This window comes from Micropterus dolomieu, linkage group LG16 (genome assembly GCF_021292245.1).
Source record: "Micropterus dolomieu isolate WLL.071019.BEF.003 ecotype Adirondacks linkage group LG16, ASM2129224v1, whole genome shotgun sequence".
Taxonomy (NCBI): Eukaryota; Metazoa; Chordata; class Actinopteri; order Centrarchiformes; family Centrarchidae; genus Micropterus; species Micropterus dolomieu.
Window position 1 is genome coordinate 1,009,438 of NC_060165.1, and position 20,212 is coordinate 1,029,649.

At 42.2% G+C, this 20,212-nt stretch overlaps 1 protein-coding gene across 1 annotated transcript in view; it reads right to left on the reverse strand.

Moving 5' to 3' along the window:
* Window positions 1-19,881, reverse strand: part of LOC123985193 (protein O-mannosyl-transferase TMTC1-like) — a 155,120-nt gene extending 135,239 nt beyond the window's left edge. The window contains exon 1 of the mRNA XM_046072634.1: window positions 19,477-19,881. Within this exon, the coding sequence (XP_045928590.1) occupies window positions 19,477-19,772 (296 nt within the window). The 5' untranslated portion in view covers window positions 19,773-19,881. The remainder of the gene's footprint in view (window positions 1-19,476) is intronic.
* Window positions 19,882-20,212: the final 331 nt, after the last annotated feature.

Genomic DNA, 20,212 nt, shown 5'->3' on the forward strand with positions numbered 1-20,212 from the left:
AGAGAGAGAAATATTCAGCACTGTAGGATGAGAGCTGCAGGTAATCTGTTCATGTGTAAATGATGATGAAATGATAGATGATTGAAAAAATTATTAAAACACATACAAAAAAAGACTGAAACAGACTGATACATAAGTACAGTTTGTGTCATTCAATTTTCCAGAAACACTAAGCGTATGAAGGAAAAAAAACATTCAACCTTATCTATAACAATCACTCAGCTATATACCGCTGTGGATTTACTGTGGGAATCTCTAAAGAAAATTAGCATTTATATTTCCTGGATGAAGTGATTGTTTTATAATCCTGAGCAGAATCTCAATCCATTTTCTACACTGCCATGAATTTCAAATGAAAGGAACAGGATTGCTTTGAGAAAATATCAGATTCCCGCCATCTAATCACACCCTGCTTAAGATCTTCCAACAGCTAATCCCTCAGTGAGGAATAACAGTGAGATATGCAATTTTCACTTAGTTTATTATAATAAATATATACACAGGTATTACACCGTGACAATTCCCTCTTCACCCAACACAATATCAACAACCTGATAATAGCAAACCCAGAAAGAGTGACGCATTACAGTGGTTTTGGTTCCAGCTGTCACTCCATATTATATTTTAGACTTTCAAAAACATGGGTGGACTCAACCTCCATCTAAGGCTGAATGATCTGAGTAAATGATCAAACTGTCATTCTGATGAGTCTTGCTATTTAAATTAAACCCTATTAATTAAAGTCCACTCAAAAAGGCGTTTTGCTTATTGTTACTTGACTGTGATGTTCGATCGTCCCTGTGCAGAATGACTAAAATCCTCATCGAAATTATTCAGATTCTACTGTCACAAATATCAGCCCATAATCATGGTCCAGTATGTAACTAAGTGTGATGTGGAAACTTGAAGCCTTCAGGTGACATACACTGAGAATGGAGTATCCAATGACCTAGGAGACATTTAACAAGAGTTAAACAACAAAGGTTGAGGTCAAGGGCAACTGGACTTGGTTGAAGATATTAGAAGACGTTTCGTCCCTCATCCAAGAGACTTCTTCAGTTTTGACTGACTGGTAGGGAAACTCAGGTATTTAACCTCTGGGATCATTAGCTAGGATCGTCGATACCGCTGGTTCGTTAGTGCTCCTGGCTGTGGTAACGACAGTCGTTAGAACCACCCGTGGCCAAGTCTGAACGACCATCGTTGGCATCTTCACCTGAGCAACAACAACAGCTAAACTGTTGTTGTGAACATCTTTTCGTGTGAACTTGATGTTACTGTCCACGGAGTTGATGTGTTCTGTGAAGGCTTGCACTTCTTGGGTTTTAAATTTGACCCAGGTGTCATCGACATACCTGTACCAGTGGCTCGGTGCTGTTCCTCTGAAAGAGTTGAGGGCTTTTCCCTCCACTTCTTCCATGTAGATGTTTGCCACAATAGGTGGAACTGGTAAGCCCATGGTACAGCCATGCTTTTGTCTGTAGAATCCTCCGTTTTACTGGAAAAAGGTGGTGTTTAGACAGAGGTCGAGTAATTTACAGATCTGGTCAGGGCTGAGGCCGGTTCTGTTGTCCAGGGTGTGGTCTTGTAGTAGCTGTTTCCTTACGGATTCTACTGCCTCTATGGTGGGGATGCAGGTGAACAAAGGGGTCACATCATAGGACACAATGGTTTCATCTGGGTCCAGTTTCAGTCCTCGAACTTTGTTTACAAATACAAAGAGTTTTGGATGTGGTGAGGCGTGTTACCAACCAGCTCAACAACTAACTCCTTAACTCCTCAGGTCAAGACTCAGCAGTTTATTTAAGGATAAAGGACACTTGTTTGACGACCACCAGGTTCACATTTTAGACAGAGAAGATGGATGGTTCAAAAGAGGTGTCAGGGAAGTCATTTACACCCGGATTGAGAAGCTGTCACTGAACAGAGGAGGGGGTCTACGCCACCACTTATCCCCCACTACAATGCTGTCCTTTCATCACTTCCCAGGAAACTAAACAAGCATTTCCTCTTGGCCTCAGGTGAAGACGCCAACGATGGTCGTTCAGACTTTGCCACGGGTGGCTCTAACGACCATGACGACTGTCATTACCACAGCCAGGGGTACTAACGAACCAGCGGTATCGACGATCCTAGCTAATGATCCCAGAGGTTAAATACCTGAGTTTCCCTACCAGTCAGTCAGAAGAAGTCTCTTGGATGAGGAACGAAACGTCTTCTAGTATCTCCAACCAAGTCCAGTTGCCCTTGACCTCAACCTTCATTGGATAACTATGACCTGGATGACTGAGAATCTTCACTGACAACAAGAGTTAAACTTTTGGGGAAAAACTGCATAATCAGAGATTCTGGATTTTTTGATGAGGGAGAAGGAACAGATCTAATTTTAGAATATTAAATGAGGTAATTGACTTTTTTGTTGTGGACAAACCATATCAGACATTTTTTTTACAAGCATAGTATTTTTATGTTTTAAAACTCTATAAGATGCATTACAGATGACGGCGCAAGATTAACAATCAAGGGGATCACCAAAGTTACTACAATTCATCCTGAGGAGAAATCTTGAGATATTTCACTCAAAACCACAAATGTCAACCTCATGGTGGTTCTAGAGGAAAGTTCAGGGGGTCACCACAGTCATTAGGATTCATCCTCTGAAGACCATGAATGTATGTATACAATTTCATGACAATCCATCCAAAACCTGTTGATATATTATAGTCTGGACCAAAATGGTGTACCAAAAATCCATCTGAATGACACTGCCATCCCTAGAGAATATGATATATTTTGCTCACATTGTTATTAGTGAAGTGCTTATTTTGAGTCAGGACTGTTTTATTGACTAAAGCTTCAGGCTTGGGTTGGGTTTGGGCTTGGTTACTTTCAAATGTGTCATATGAAAATAAATCCTCTCTTTCTGTGACTTTACCAATTGTTGGCATCTAGTGTCATGTGTAGCATTTTGCAGTAGCAGCGAGGTTCTGTCCGGGTTAGGTCAGACATGCTGCTGGTTTGATTCACATTTTAAAGTCTGTGCAGAACCATTTCAAGACCTTAACTCACAAAAGTGTTTTAAATTTAGTAGCGATGCAAAGGTACTAAATATGTTAGGTGGCATTTTGGGGATACATGTAGAATTTGTATTTTAAGCAGTAATCAAAAACATCAAGATTTTTTATTTAACTCTGGGTAAACATCATACAGCTTCAGTGATGAACAAGATGAAGAGAGAAGAGAACATATGTGATACTGTCAGTAAGTTTATATTTAGAGTGTACCTCTAAGGCAAGGCTTTCCAGAATGGAGAAAAAACAAACAGGGAGAGCTGAACAGATAAACATTGCTTCACATCTGAACTCCTTATCTCTGACTGTAATTAGTTCTAACGGGGTCCTCTGTGTGCCCTCATCCAGTCCATTATGTGATAAAGGAGACCCTGGCCTCCACTATCCCTCTGATTCATAATTCAATGAGGATGAATACGCTGTCTTGGTATGCATTATTTAGCTGACACTTTTATCCAAAGTGACTTATAATTTCTATGCACAACTCTGGAGCAACTAGAGGTTAAGTGTCTTGCTCAGGGACACATTGGTGGATGTGTTACTGTGGGGAATTGAACCCAGGTCTCTCACACCAAAGGCTTGTGTCTTATCCGCTGCTCCACCACCACTCCCTTACTGACTGATAATGACTGATAAAACCTGCTTTAACTTGCAGAGAGAGCCTTAACCCTCACCATTGTCTCACCCTGACCTTAGTTGATGCTGACACACCTGAATAAGTGCTAATGCTGACTTGAGTCTGAAGGAAGTGAAGAGCCATGAGATGAATTTCCCAGAGAGCCCAGCCAGGGTCCGGACCCATCCATGATGTGAAGGCTTCAGTGGAATTTAAATTTCTCATTTGAGGCATTTAGCTGATGTGCTTATCCACAGAGACTCACAACGAGGGAGCAGGTCAGGGTTCAGTCTCCCGCTCACTGACATTTTGACAGGAGACATGGCTGCCAGTGGATACATGTACAGAATACACAAAAAGAATTTCTAAGCAATAAAATGCACTGTTGCTCTGTTCAGTACAACTACAACATTACCTGACCAGTAGCTTACGGTGTGTCATGTTTGCAAATGTTCTTAAAGATAGATATAACTCAAGGTCCACTTATTGGCTTTTTCCAAAAACTATTTGCAAGGTAAGGAGGACACTCAACTGGATAGACGATGTTTTTAGGCAGCAAGTTTCCCTGGAAGATCCCTATGCAACTAGCTACAATGGCTTATCCAGGGGGCCAATTTATGTGTTTACTTTAGTCCGACCCAGAGACGTGCTTGAATTGTAGGGCTGCAGCTAACAATGATTTTAGTATTCGAAGCTTCTATAGATTATTTCAACGATTCATCAATGCATCGTTTAAGAAGTACTTATGCTTGGCGGCGGCAGCGCCCCCCCCCTCTCCATACAGTTTGTCATACAGTAAACATCAGACCAACAACCAGACAGCTGCTTTACAAACACAAACATCACCCGAGTGATATACAAGTTATACTACAGGCTCATGCAGACTACACGACTTACAGCGTCAGCCGATGGCCGTGCAGTTCACACAACTTGCCGTAATATGATGGCAGTCTTGAAGTCGTTGTGGCGTTCACACTACTTGACTGATCAGTGACAGGGGGTCACCACACACACTACAGGAGCTGTCAACAGCAATGGCACCCGCGGCTGGTTTCCAAACCACTTTTATCAAAAAAAACACATGTGAAATGTGAAACGGGAAATGAGCGATCCTGCACACGAAACAGCTGCTTGTTATTATAAAGACAGCAATTATAAAGACAAAGAATCTGGGTGAAAGGATGGATTAGCACACGCAGGTAGCAGGGATTGTCTGAGCTACAGAGAGAGCTGCAGGGGAGTTAAAAAGGTGCAGCTCCCCGACACCCAGTTAACTCCTGACTGTGAGGTTCCAACTCATAGCCCAACCAGGCGACATAAGTTTCGTTTTACGGTGGACAGACAGTAACATTACAGAGTTGTTTTCTTTAGCTTGAAATAATCCCATACTTTGGACACTTTCTTCTTTGTCCCTCACTGTTTTCTCTCTCTTCCTCCACTTTGCAAACAGCGGCATCATAATCACGCCGTGTTGAAGTTTATTTGAAAGGTAGGACACTCGAGCTGCTTGCTTACATTCTATTCTGTATAATATCAAAAATGGCGGTGGAGTTCAGTTAGCATGAAGAAGAATCTGGTTGAATATTTCCTTTTAAAGCAAGGCTGTTTCAATAAGTTCCTGGAAATGTGTGATTCTTACATTTGTTCATCAGACAGGTTTTCAGTTAAACCAGTGTAAGCTTGCTGGCTCCACAGTAGCCACACAGCCAGCCACCACTGCCACGTCAGTCTTATCTGATCACTGTAATGCTAGTATTTCGGGCCTGTGTGTGTAAAAGTAGAAACATTTAACATTCCTAACAGTATTAATAAAACCATTCTTCTTAGATCTTCTTCTTCTTCTTAATAACAGTTAGACACATTAACACTAAAACACAAAAGGGCCTGCTGTTTAACTAGCTAACCCAGTACTGAGCCTCAGGATGGTAAGTCAGGTGATTGCTCAACACTGTGAGCCAAACCAACATATCTTGACAACTACTGGTGTGAATCATCCCCAAAGTATGATTCTTCATTTTGGTGACCCCTTGCCATTTCATCTATTGCTAGCGTCAGGGCAAAATATCATGAATGCAAAAGTTATAAGACTTCTCAAAAATCTCAGACTGGCTGATCGTGTGTGTGTGTGTGTGTTTGTATATATAAGAGATGCTGTACATGCAGGATATGAATTTAAACCTAGTAACACAGTTTATTATGCATTCATCACTAAAGTAGATGATACTGAGTCCCAAGCCACGCTGGAAGCCAGTTCTCCACCGAACACTCAAAGTGGAAAAAAGAAACCCTGTTAAGGCTCCTAAGCTGCTGCTTCCAACTTAAAGAAGCTGCTCCAGTCTGCTGCAACACCTGTGCCCTAATGATACCACTGTTCAAACTTAAGAACTAAGTAATCACATAGCAGACGCGTTGCCATCACAGCAAGCCAAGCTGCGTTAGAGAAAACCTTGCCATCCTGCGGCTTGTTGAGAGCAAAAGGAGCAGAGACAACTGACTCGAGTCAATGACACCACGCGGGATGTTTCAGATGCGTGCGTCTCAGCACCACAGTCATGACAGAGCCTTTCAACAGTCTGGGAATCACAGGCCGCGATTCAACAAAGTTTATCACTTTCACTGTGTCATTCAAAACTTCATGTAACTCAGGACTCATTCTCTTACTGGCCAGTGCCTCTGTGTGGATGATACAGTGATTCCACTGAACGTCGGGGTGTACCTTCTTAATCTGCGCTATTAATCCTTTCACCCTCCCAGTCATTGATGCTGCACCATCCGTGCACATATGAATACAGGGCTTCCAATACAGATTGTGCTCTGAGAAAAAGGTGTCGATAACGTGAAACACATCTTTACCCGTAGTGCCCCCCGTTAGCTTCTTGCAGAATAGAATGTGCTCGTTAATTTCAGAAATTTCTCTGTATCGCACAAATGCAATAAGCTGGGCTTCCCAGCTAACATCTGTTGACTCGTCCAACTGCAGCACGAATGAACCAGAAAGTTTTAACCTTTCCACTACTTACATCAACAATATTAACGGCCATGTCGTCAATCCTACGGCACACTGTGTTTTTTGACAATGGTACAGTTTTCAGTGCATCAGCTGCTTTCTTATCAATCATTGTTTCTGCAAGAATTACAGCAGCAGGCAAAATTAGTTCCTCAGCAACAGTAAATGGCTTTTTGGATTTAGCCACAAGTAGCGACACAGCATATGAGGCCTCCAATCAGGGTACCCCCAGGATTCTCAAAGTTAAATTTAAAACTTTTTAAGACCTTTTTAATACCACCTAAGATGAAATTTAATACCAACTTCACCGCCGTATAATGGAAAATCTGTATGAATTTTAAGCCCGAGAAAATTATTTACGAAGTTACATGAATTTAATAAAACTTTTATTATAATACATTCATCTTTAACACACTATAGCTTGGGGTGTGTTTGTACTTAAGATAAGACGGAAGATGTTATGGCAGAAAATTGTGTCCTCTTATATTTAATCTTTTATGTATGATCTTTTAATATTATTATTATTATTATTACTGTTCTCATTATGACTTATAGATATATGTATTGTGTTTTTATCCTTAACCTTTCCTCTCCTAGACTCCTTATGTCCGTCCACATTTACTAGGGTTAAGGTCAGAGCTGTGAGATGGTTTTTGGTGTTTTCCTCTCTTGTTGTTCCTCTCCTCTCCTGGAATGTTCATTCAAGGCCGAGAGAGGATCTCTGTTCCCCAAAACATAGAAACCTAGACTATGTAAATGCCGCCCTAGACGGTAGGTCTCTGGACCAGCTGTATATGTGTGTTAGTACTTTTCTGTTTATTCACTTTTGTTAAATAAATTCTTCAAAGACAACAGTCGGTTGTAACTCGATTCTTTGCTCAACCCCTCACCAGGAATATCATTTCCACAACAGAAGATAAGATAAAATTAATCAAGGACGTCACTTTGTGTTGAAAAGTGGTGGGGACATAAGGGTTCAGATTAGGGGTGTGATGATACACTTAGCTCAAATGCACAATTCACAATATTGGGTTCACGAGAACAAGGCAAGATATTTTAACACTATTTGATGAAATATTCAGTGCTGAAATATATTTAAAAAGGGGGTCTGGGGATCCTCCCCTAGAAACTTTTGAGCACTAAACACTTAATTTCCTGCATTCTGGAGACATTTTCTGCACCAATTTATGGTAGAATTGTCTTTATTTATATAAAGTGATTCAGGTGACACTTCAAAGAATATAATAGAAAGAATATAATGCAGTACTCAGCAGCTTTTTATTTTAGCTTAAGAAACTTTTTTTTAACAATGCATATTTGTTTCTTCTATATATACATTGCATTGCATGTTTTCTTATTGTGCAAATAAACTTCTCAAAAAGTATTTCATTTGTTTTTTAACATTTCTTGTTGCAAGCTTTTTTCAGAACTTATTTAACAAATGCTTTAAACAAAGTGATGGAGACATGTCCCCAGTATCCACAGTGTGACACCTATGAAATGAATACAATATTTGTGCACGAAGAACTCTTAAGAGGTGAAATCAAAAATACAAACAAATTGTGTGGTGTGAGTTGTTGCAATTAGTTACACCTTGGCTAGATAAAGTAATGTAATACAATATGATAATTGCTTCAGTGATTATTCATTCTATTCTGTGTTTGCATCTAAAGGCTGCTTCAGATACAGTATTATATAGTACTGGCTTGAAAGAAGCGGGATAAGAGTTTGGGCTCCAATTTGTTTGTTTTTTCTTCGCTGATGTAAGTTTAATGTGCGTTAGTTGGATGTTTCCATTCACATAACATTAGCCTACAACAGCGTCACAACGGCGACACACAGAGACCGTCCTTATACACAACTGGCTCTCCGTTGCTGTGGTAACATTCAGTGGGTCTTCCAGCTCTGCTGTTCCATTGGCGCTCGCCATAGAGTGACTGACTCGCAGGCCGATCCACTTGCACTAAACTCAGCGCCACTGCCCTCAGCCTCGTCCCGCAACTTGTCCGTGTCTCTGGCTTTCTGAACTTCAGACACTTGCCCATTCTCAGGCGACGAGCTAGCGTTAGCTTGTTAGTAGCACGTCAGAGACGTTTTGTTTTCTTTCCCAACAACTGACTGATTTGCCCACAGCTGGATGCCAGAGCTCGTGCACCGTGAACACTTCACAGTTCAGAGCATAAAGCTAAACACTGACATAAAGAGTAACATTACCGTTACCTGTACTGTGCCTTATAACACACCAAATGAATTATAAAAGTCACACACACAAAAAGTATTTATTTATGACGTTACCGCATTAATTTAATCCTACGAAAGGACAAGAACAAATTTAAGACCTTGGTAAACGCAATTTAATACTTTGTAAATGAAATTTAATACTTTTAAGACCCCGCGGGTTCCCTGTCCAATGCTTGGGTTGACACTGCTGTCGCTTTCTTTGATTTCTCTTGACTTCCCTTAAATTCCGATAGTTTTCTTTGAAACAAACTCGGCCTGCGGTCTTACCGACACAGGAAAGATGCTTAGTACTTAGGTGTCGTTGTAAATGGGCTGGTTTCAAGCTATTATTATAGAGCACATCCCTGCCACGTCGAGTTTTTGCAACCGGAAAGTGTCCCGGAAGTGACGATACGGCAGAGCTAAAGACCGTGTGCGGAGCTAGCTAGCTTGCTTAGCTAGGTGCAACTGTAACTCACGTCATTTTAACAGGGCTGATAACTTTGTCATAATAATAATGTTCCCATTATTTCTAATGGAGCTGGACTTCTTCTTGCAACCAGAAGAGTCTAACACATCGGGTTCATATTGTAGACCGGAAGCTTCCCATTTGGTATTGACATGAAACCGAAAACGACATGCTGTTGATGAAATTGCCAGTACTTAGACTTATCAGCTTTCTATTTTTTTTTCCATGGGTTCACTTGAGCTGCCGCTAGCACTACTGGTTGGGCGATGTCTACAAAATTTCCATCGGACGATGTCTACAACGAAACATCAGGATGAACAATGTCATCGGGTGCACGGGGGCGCGCGGGGGGGTAGCAGTCGTTATGTGCATGTGTTCTCGCACAGACTTCGGTAAAAAAATTGGTAGACTATTAACTTACGGTACAAGTCGTGGTGGATATTTTAGTCACAGACCAGGTAAAGCAAAGGTGAACACATAGAGTGCAGTTGTTTGTTTCAGTTGTTGTTCAGGGTGACTTCACTGAATGGTTTCCATATTATAATATGATTATAATGTTTTGAGAACCATCCTACGTTCCCCCTGGGGACTGCTCACGTACCCCTAGGGGTACATGTACCCCCGGTTGGGAATCACTGCTCTAGACTAAACAACAGATGCATTGTGAGTGTGCACAAGATGCAGTGGGACAGTTTGCAGTGGAGTGTCAAGTGCTTGAGATGCACCTCCATTACCAAGGTTATGACAGAAACATTGCTCCATCGAGCCAAAAGAAGCCAATTTAGGTAACTCCAGCATCTGACAAGGATACTCCTGGATGCCTCGTTTTACAGTTTTCAAGGCAAGTCCAGCTGGGAGTAGACTCTGGAGCAGATACGGACCTGCTGGAGATATTACATCTGATATCACATACAGAGTAGCGATTTAACAACTTCACCTAACAGCAAGGTGCATGGAGATGGGAAAAAGTCCATAGAGGTCAAAATGCCAAGAACGCTTGTTCTATAAAGCAACTTTACTGCGACACCAATGTGTCTCAGATTGTGGCCTTCATCAGGGACTTATTTGGCATACCATAGAAAGAGCTGGAGGACAGTCTGGGGAGGAGGAGGAAATCTGGGCTACCTCGTTTAGCCTGCTGCTACTGCAACACAGACCCCGAAATGTGGCCAAAAATGGATGGATGGTGTGCAACTTGAAATGAAGAAAGACACATTAAAGAACAGGTCAGGAAGTTGCCACATTTATTGGGCATCATTCTGAGAACCCCAAAGAATATCCACAGCAGTTCAAGGGAATCTTACCCGTAGTCATTATAGATTTATCTGCAATTTGATAAACCAACAACTCTTCTCTTAGAAAAAAAGGAAAAGGATCTGACATGAGCAACAATGTCAAACCGAGCATGCTCAACCCAGTGTGATCACATCCAGTAAGACAGCTGCAGAGTCCTCTGTGACTGTTGGACTGGAGAGGTGAAGGAGACACAATTTAACTCTTTATCTGTCGGCTGGTTAGTGATGCAGCAGCAGCAGCATGATGCCTTCCTGTCCTTTACTCTGATATATGACAGCACATCCCTGACAGGATCCGTGAACCTGAGGTAACTTTTTTTATTCTGAAATAGATAAACAGAAATTGTGAAGTCAGCTTCTCTCTGACTGGAGCATCATCATCCATCACTTTCTTACCCTTCTTTTTCATTTCTTATTTTTCTTCATCTCCTACTGTCTCTCTCTATTATCTGCTGTGCCCGTCCCAATGCTCCTTCTCTCCTCATTTAGCACAAGAGCATCCACCACAACTTATTTTTTCTTTCCCCGTCTTGCGTTATCTGTCCTTATGTTTCTATTTTAATCAAATAGCCTCTCGCTATCGCTCTCTCCCTACTTCTTTCTTTCTCTCGCCCCATCTCCCTTGTTTCCTCACCACAATCACTGCACAGTTTGTAGTGCACATCAGGGCTCAGCTATAAAAAGTGCCTTGAGGTTGCATTGTGTGTATTTACTCATTCTGTGTGTCCTTCACCATCACCAAAAGCTTACCGGCACAGAAAAGACAATGCTGGACTGACTGCACATTCCCCATAGGAGAAGCTGACAAATATACACAGAAGTGACCCCCAGGCCACATGTGTTGGAGGAGTTCACCCATCTGTTCCTCTGCATGCACGAGATGCATCTGATCCTCATGACTCATTTCATGTGGTGTACAAGTCAGCCAGAGCTGTCCAGGCTGAGTAAGGCTGGTTCACACCTAAAGGTCCACTTCCTGAATCATGTTAAATTTTCCAGTTTGTATTCACAAAAGCAAAACTCAACAAGTCCAGAAATTGTACACAAAAACCATGTGGTGGAAATGTTGCTTGATTATTGCTCAAACCGTCAGTGGGTGAAATAAACAAATTCCTTCACATTTTTACCTATAAATCCTACATCATGGAGCACTGTCAGGCTCATGTTGGTGTTGGTCTGGAGTGCACATCTGCAGGGCCGCGCATATGAACGTCTTGATAAAGAGTGGGTATTACATTTTTTAATAATGCAGGTATTTGGAGGAAGACGCTTTGCATCAGATGGTCCTATCCCAGATCAAATAGCCAATAGGCTAGTCCAGGATAAAGGATAGCTTGAGAGATGTTTCCAACATATAGACTTGGGCAGGCAGCCCACGTACAATATCTTAATGGCCGCCAAGGTATATTTGGCAACCCATTTAACATGTCATAGAGAAACACAATGTTATCTGGTATTGCCGTCAGAGAGCTGCAGGTGAGTTAAAAGGTGCAGCTCCCCGACACCCAGTTAACTCCTGACTGATGTTACAGCTCACGGCCCAAAAAGGAGAACAACAAACGCACGTGTGCATATTTACAGCTGAGGACTGCAGCTTACTTTGGCTTCAACTCAATCAATCATGACTTAAGTTAAATGCTAAAGTTGCTGTTACTGTTACCTTGTCTGTGGTCCGCTGGCAGAACACCGGCTGCTTTCTCATAAGGCACTGTCGTGCTGTTGCCGAGGCAACATAAATTTCATTTTATAGTGGACAGAGATAACATTACAGAGTTGTTGTTTTCTTTATCTTGAAATAATCCCATACTTTGGACACTTTCTTCTTTGTCCCTCACTATTTTCTCTCTTCCGTTACTTTACAAACAGCTTCATTATAATCATATGGTGTTCACAGCGTAAGCGCGATGTTCGACAGTAATAAATGTCCCCAAATTCTTTGCAACAATGCATTTTATTAATCAATTTTATCGATTTAATCGATGAATCGTTTCAGCCCTAGTCACATATGCGACCAAAATGTCCGCAGTCGGGAGCCCTGCTACAGTATACAGTATTTCTGAGTTGGCTATTGTTCAAAGTAATTCAAATTTGTTGAAATCTTGAATTTGAATTATTTATGTCAAACCTTATATCAAACCTTCTGCTGCATTTCAGTGAGCATTTGCACAAATGTTCCTCAGGAGAGGGGAGTCTCAAGGGACCGAAACAAACTTTTGAGAGTCAAATGATCAATGGAGGGTTACTTTAGTACTATATAAACCTTTGCGTGTCAGACAAGAAAGCAAATAGCTTACTAACAAGACTAATGATCACTTCAGTTGGTCATGTGTCTCTGAATGTACTCATTAGAGCTGCATCTACCAATTACATTCGTATTGTAAAAAAATGCCATTTACAATTTTTCCCAGCTCAGTTTGCTTGTTTTTGCCTTAAGATAACTAATTTACTGTTAAATATGACACGGAAAGGCAGCAAATCCTCACTAGCTATTGAAATATATGGAATTGACTTAAAATAACAAATAACATAATCACATTTGTACCTGGTCACTAGGAGTGTGAAATATTATGATATTAGATCATGGAGGATTAAAATGTCTCCACGATCTGCCTTTTCAGAGAGATCGTTAGTATAGAGGGTATGCATTGATGTCACTTCCCCTTCAGGAACACGCTGGACTGAGTGGCACCATGGCTGCGTTTAGCAAACTGGGAGTAAAACAAGTGATTATTTACTCAAATTAAAGGCGGTCTGACTCAACATCGGTCCTTACTTCTTACCAAAGAACCAGTGGTCCAGCTCTTTCCCATTTTAGATGTGTTGTTTGTGTTTCAGCTGATTCAATCTAACACTGCTGATCGTCTTTCTGCCACTTAGTGAGCGTAACTGTGTTCTGTGACGTCATGTGCATACCCTCTATAGTGCTACAGTGCACAATCTATCAGTTTAGTTATGTGGCTCATACACGCAGTTGACAGCTGCTCTGTCAGGTGCCTCGCTGCCTGTATCCTCTGCTGTCCTCAAAGGCAGCACTGTAACTGTTGAGCGTCATAAAATTAACAGTAAATGTCCCCCAGCTGCTCTGCCTCAACTCTCTGTGATTTACAGACGTTGCTGATGGACAGAAAGTGCTACTTGTTGCTAAAGTAACCGCTAACTGCAGCTAACTAGCTGCTGTTATCTAATTAGCTCACTTAGCCTAGTGGTCATAGCTATCTCAGCCCAGACTGGGAGATCGAAGTACCTGCAGAGTGTATTGTGTTTAACGTTACACCTCTACTCAAGCACTGGAGGTTTTTAGGCCAGGATGTCGTCAGCGAGCGGTGCTGGACTGGGAACCAAGCAGTCAACGAAACCGCGCTCAGCAGCCTCCCAATGAATACAGCATGAACGAGACCGAACACATCAAGACAACACAAAGACCAACAGGGAATATAGTACCGAGGTCATTTACAGAGTTTCTTGAAGAACAGACACATTTACTTTTTGCTAAACCGCAAACAGCTAATGTTACTACCTGTACCTGTCTGTATCAATAACGTTAGCTAGTGAGCTCGGTTAGCTGGCAAGCTAGCTATCCAAGCTGAGTCAGCCCAAGAGCCAAACCCGGCAAGAAAACCACCTCGGTCCTGTATTTTCTGTCGCTAACCTGGCCTCTGCCGGTCATGGAGGCTGTGTTGGGTCCCGCTCCGACCATAGTGTTCACTCAGTGAGAGCTGAACCAGTCTGCTGCTGCTGCTGAAGTGCCCCTGAGCAACACACTGCATGGCCGCTCTTCTGTACCTCAGCCTGACCTATGACCTCTGTGTTGGCAGTACAGCCGTTGTTGAATTTTAAATTAATTGCTGGTGTGGTAGAAATGTAATTGACATAAAGGAATGTGCGCTCTCCTTCACACTTGGTCTGGAGTAGGGATGGGGATTGATTAAGGACCCGGTTCCAAAATTTCTCAAACCCGAAAATCAACAAAGGTCCGAGCTTACAGATACTGCTATCGACACTAGCGTGTCCTATAATATACATTATAGTATATTTAGTATGTCTCGAGCATCAAATCTGATTTAACTTGAAACGCAACAGATAAGAAAGCAAGGTATCAAACAGGCCCTGTTTATCATCAGGCTGCAGCCTCTGCTGCTCTCTGACAGCTCCTACATACACACACAGCGGCCAGCAGAGAGAGAGGCTAAGTTAAACTTAGCTCCAAACTACTCGAGTTGCCGACAGCTACACTTGTTACTGTAAGTACGTGCAATAAAACCTTCGCAAGTAAAAATACATTACTATCTCCACACACCTGTGTGTAGGGTAAACAGGTAGAAAGGTTTAATTTAATCATCTCTGTCTTCAGTTTCTCATCCTGTATGTTTTATACAAGCACAGCTATCATTCTCTGAATGTGTTTTAATAATAATTTATCAAACAACTGTTAAGCAAGCAAAACATATACTTAACTACGACGTCTTGACTTCCAGCAGTTACCTCTCCTCTCATCCACAGCCACTGTATTTTACACATGCAGCAGGCGCTGGATTAATAAACCAGCTGCATTGGTTTGCCTGAGTCTAAACGCTCTGATACGAAGCTCGCGCTAATAGCAGAGATGACTTCCTGTTTCCATTTCTCACAATATACAAGCCGTTTGTGCTTGAAGTGTGCCAGTATTCACCGGTACTGTCACATTTACATTTTACTGTGTGTGAAACAGCTGAATCTCAACTAATAAACTATCTGTAGGCAGATAATCCAAATCAAGTATAACCTGTAAATATATTACTATACTAACATTATACTATTTAATATTATAATATTTATTAATACACTAATTTATACCTTTACTCCTCCAAGTTATGAAAATATTTTTATATTTTGCAAATGGTCAGAAATAACAAGAAAATGCATAGATTTCGGTCATATGGTAACTCATTTACTGTACACGTACTGATCATGCTTACTGTCGCACAAAGTCACCACCCAAAGGCCCATTCTGAGCCAGGAAAAACCCTGCAATTAGCCAAATGTTACAAACTAACTAAATAGAAAGCTGATTGTCTGTACCATAGACTGGTTTGTAGTCTTAAAATTCAGCACATTGTTGTAAACTCAGCTGCTGGCTGAGACAAAACACCCGCTCCTCCTTTTACCAGATAATGTTACCTGCATGCAGTGAATAACAGCAGAGAGGAGGAGGAGGAGGATGCTGACTGAGTTTTATATTCTTTATAAACGTCACTAAGTATTGTGATGTCAGATATTGAGTTTATTTGCTGTTGTAGACATTAATGTTGCTGCTCTAGAAACAACAGCTGTATTTAAAATATTAAATTCTAATCCTATAAATAATTTAAAAACAACCAGGCAGTTAACAGTAAGACCACTACAAGGAGGGTGGTCTTTGCGAAGCAGTGCCGTCAGCAGTGGGCCAGGAGCCTGGCATTTTTGTGACCCAGCTGACAGTGAGCGGCGTTCCTCGCAGTGGAAAGCCCCAAGAGCAGCTCGACATCTTCAGCATCAGCGCCAAGCACATTGCCAACGCCGTGCGTAACCTTTGCAAACTATGAACTGCACCTGGTTTCCCGCTTGCTGCTAAGGTTGAGCCGATAGACGATGACTGACAGACATCCCAACGTTGAGTTGGAAAACCTCCGTCCCCCCAGCATTTTGTTTTTAAATGTTCACATTATACCACCCTTTGCAAGCAGGTTTTAATGAGCACGAACATTCTTATTATAGTTTTTAAGTTTGCTTTGCACCTGCCTCGGAATTCTCTTCTCCCCACTATGACACACTCACACACCTCAGGTAAACACCCCGGCTTACCCCGCCTCTCTCTCACCCCGTCTGCTCCATTTTCAGCAATATGTTTTATAGCTAGAGTTCTCAAACTTTTATACAACATTCCCACTTTTGTTCACTACAAATGGCACCCATTCAATCCTCTACAAGAATGTCACAGACCTCGTGAGTTGATGTCAAATGCATTGTGTTCCCCAGTAGGTTGTAACACATGCTGGGGTAAGTTGTAACAATAAGACAAAAGAAGCAAAAATAGAAGCCACACTATATGATATGCTTCAAAAACAGGTATAGTGAAATAAAAGAACAATGTTTCTCTCTCACTGTAACAGACTTTGTCTGACTGACTATCATACATGTATGTTTATGTAAATTAGTCTATGCAGTGTTACCTCTATATGCATTCAGCCGCTGCTGAATCACGACCGCCGCTACTAAAACTTCCCATGATCATTAAACTATGCGCTACAAATGTTTTCACTCGCACACTGTGTGAGCACGGCAGCCCTCAATGCTCGGCTCGCTACTTGTCCAATGTTGAGAACATCAGGTACAACTTAGACTAAACTGACGTAGCCTGCAGCTCTGTCCTGTACAGACTGACTAAATTATTTCAGTTTTCAGTCTGAAAAAGTGGTTTTGGAAAACAAAAGACAGAGGTGACTGGAGGAGCTGAGGTTAGTAAAACTAATTAGTGATGCAAACTAGTCCTTTTAAGCTAATGGAGGAGTTTTTGGATTTTAATGTGCAAATAAAACACACCTCAGAAGGGAGGAGGTTTGTCATGCTGCCTATTTTTATATTAATGTCTACAGATAAATGTCAGAAGCTGTAAAATGCATGAACAGTTGTATCTATAATGATTCTGAGGTCATATTAACAGGGTTTTCCTGCCGTTAAGGCTTAGGTTTGGATGATGCCCAAAACATGCTGTGCCATCACTATAAAATCACTGGAGCAACATAACCAACCAAATTACTTTCCCCAGATCTAAAGGTTGTAGTTCCTCCAGTAGACTGATCTTTGGGTGTTTGATATTTATTATCTGCTCTAGCTTTTCCAACTATTTGTTCAGAGATATGGTGAAAATAATGGCCCAATATGATGTGAAATTACATATTTTTCATTTGGGGGGCACCCCCAAACCCTCCGACCAACACCAAAACATTCATCTAAAGCTCACATTAAACCGGGAAAACACTGCAGTTTTAAGCTATTCTAAGGTGCATCGCATGCTCGTGGACACAAGAGCAATGTTGCTGAGACATGTTGTGTTGGGGTTTTATACTCAGACAAATATTTTGCTCCACCTCTGCTGCTACAACTCCATAAAATATCAACTGCGACTTGTAATAAGTTAATAGTCTACCAATTTATTTTACCGAGTGAAGTCTGTGCGAGAACACATGCACATAAGCCTACTGCTGCCCTCATTTTAGACATAATTCAATGGAAATTTTGGAAACATCGCCCAACCATACTTGCTGCTCTGTTGCATCACAACCAACTTTGTTCCAAGGCAGTTAATATGCAAACTTCATCCATTCATCCTGCGTACAGGGTCGCGGGGGGCTGGAGCCAATCCCAGCTGACATCAAGCGAAAGGCGGGGTAAAATAGGTCGCCAGTCCATCGCAGGGCCACACATAGACAAACAACCAATCATTAAGGGCAATTCAGGGTCACCAATCAACCCGCACGTCTGTGGGCGGTGGGAGGAAACCGGAGAGAACCCACGCAGACACAGGGAGAACATACAAACTCCGCACAGAAAGGCCGGGACAACCGGGGTTTGAACCCACAACCTTCTTGCTGTGAGGCCACAGCGCTATCCACCGAACCACTGTTCCACATACGTCAATGTTTGTTTATTTATCGCAAGTCATATGTCATCTCAGTATATAACAAGGTCATCGCACACCATGCAGGTCTACCTCATGCCCATTGGGTCTGGCCTTACCAAATAAGCGTCACCAAATACAAGTAAAGTATCGATAATGGTATGATAAAGACTAGAATCGTTAAGCAGTCTCAATAAGGGTATTAATATCAATAAAAATGAATGATCCCTAGTCTGGAGACAAAGATAAGATGGAGACCTAGGAGATGTTCCACAGTATTACACACAAAACTCCAACCTCCATTGAATTATACAATTACAGGAAAAAAGAAAGGTGGAAATCTCGGAGCAACCATTTCACTTTTGCATCAGCAGGCTGAGTCTGGACTCCTCTGGACTCCTCTATCATTTAGGAACACCATGTGAGCTTGTCCTCTTTTTCTCATGCAATCACTGCAACATAATATCATTCATTATAACACAATCCCACCTTGATCTGGATGCTTGCCTGGTTCCTCCAAACACGCCCTCTTGGAGCAAAGCGCTGCAGAGCCTGTTTCCCCTCCTCAAACGCTGTTCCCAGAACTTTTCCATCTCTACTTTCATGAAACTCCTACGTAGCTGCGTAAAAACTTCCTACATAAACACTTCTCTCTGTGAATTTTTGGCTCCGTGTCATATGAATTCATTTAATACTTAAACCTCAAAGAATGTGCTGGGACAAGTTGAAGTGCAGCTGGCCGGCTGAGCTGCTCTCACTCAGTAGAGTGAAAATGGGAGCAGAGGCTTGAACGAAGGTCATCTCTCTAATACTGCTATCATGAGCTACTCTTTCAGCGCATCTGTGACTTTATAGCAACAACAGCACCTAGTGGTACTTCATATCGGAAACCGCTTTAACGCTCTTTAAGGGGTTATTTTATGAAACATTTAGCTTGTATTATTCTGAAGTTAACTGTTAGGCTACGCAGCGTCTCTCCATAATGGGCCGGCTGTATGACGTCAGCCTTAATTGTGCGTTCACTAGCTTTCAGGCGTTTAACGGTTGGACTGTCACCCCGGGGTAATACCACCAACACCCCGGGTGAACTAGCATAAAGTGGCTGTTTTCAGAGCTCCAGCTGAGGTGAAACTCCGCGGCTGGTAAAGCAGGGAGAACTTACTTGAAGGTGAGGATGCACAGAGGTCTGTAGGACTTGTGGCTCGTATTGTCCGCCATCCTCTTGCCCCAGAAGTCGTTGCTGAAGATGTTTCTGAAGCTGGAGCCCAGTCGGACGTCCGGGTTGTTGACGATAGCCCACACATCGTCATGTACCAACTCCCCGTGGAGAGAGTTGCTGTAGCACAGGGCGCACAGGGCGGCCAGCACGGCGTAGCGACCCGCAGCCCACACCGCCTCCGGCCGGACGGTCACCCGCGGCTGCTGGCGCGCTTTCTTCTCCCGTCCCGGCACTGTCATGTCGGGCCTGGCTTCTCCCGCGGCGCCGCTGGGCTGAGGGTGAAGCTGGGAGCACCGGAGGATACGTCCATTCCGCCTGGCAGGTAGCGGCTGCGTATGCTGTGGACTGCGGGGACTGCGTTCATGGATTGTGCTGCCTTCAGGTGCAGTCGGGAAAGTGAGGAGTTTACGCCTTACAGTAGAGCACCGCTGTCTTATGTTTTACATTCTTTTTTCTTTCCTTTCCTAGACAATTGCATATTTATTCGTCTTTATTGTAACCTATTTTATTATTATAACATCAACTAATATATTGAACGATTGATCAACGTAGGAATAGGCTATAAGTCTATTTATTATTTAAATAGCCTGACAGGAAAATAGATCATATTTCTCCTTTTTTAGCTTCTCTGCATTGGCTTCCTGTAAAATCCAGAATAGTATAAAAAAATCCTTCTGCT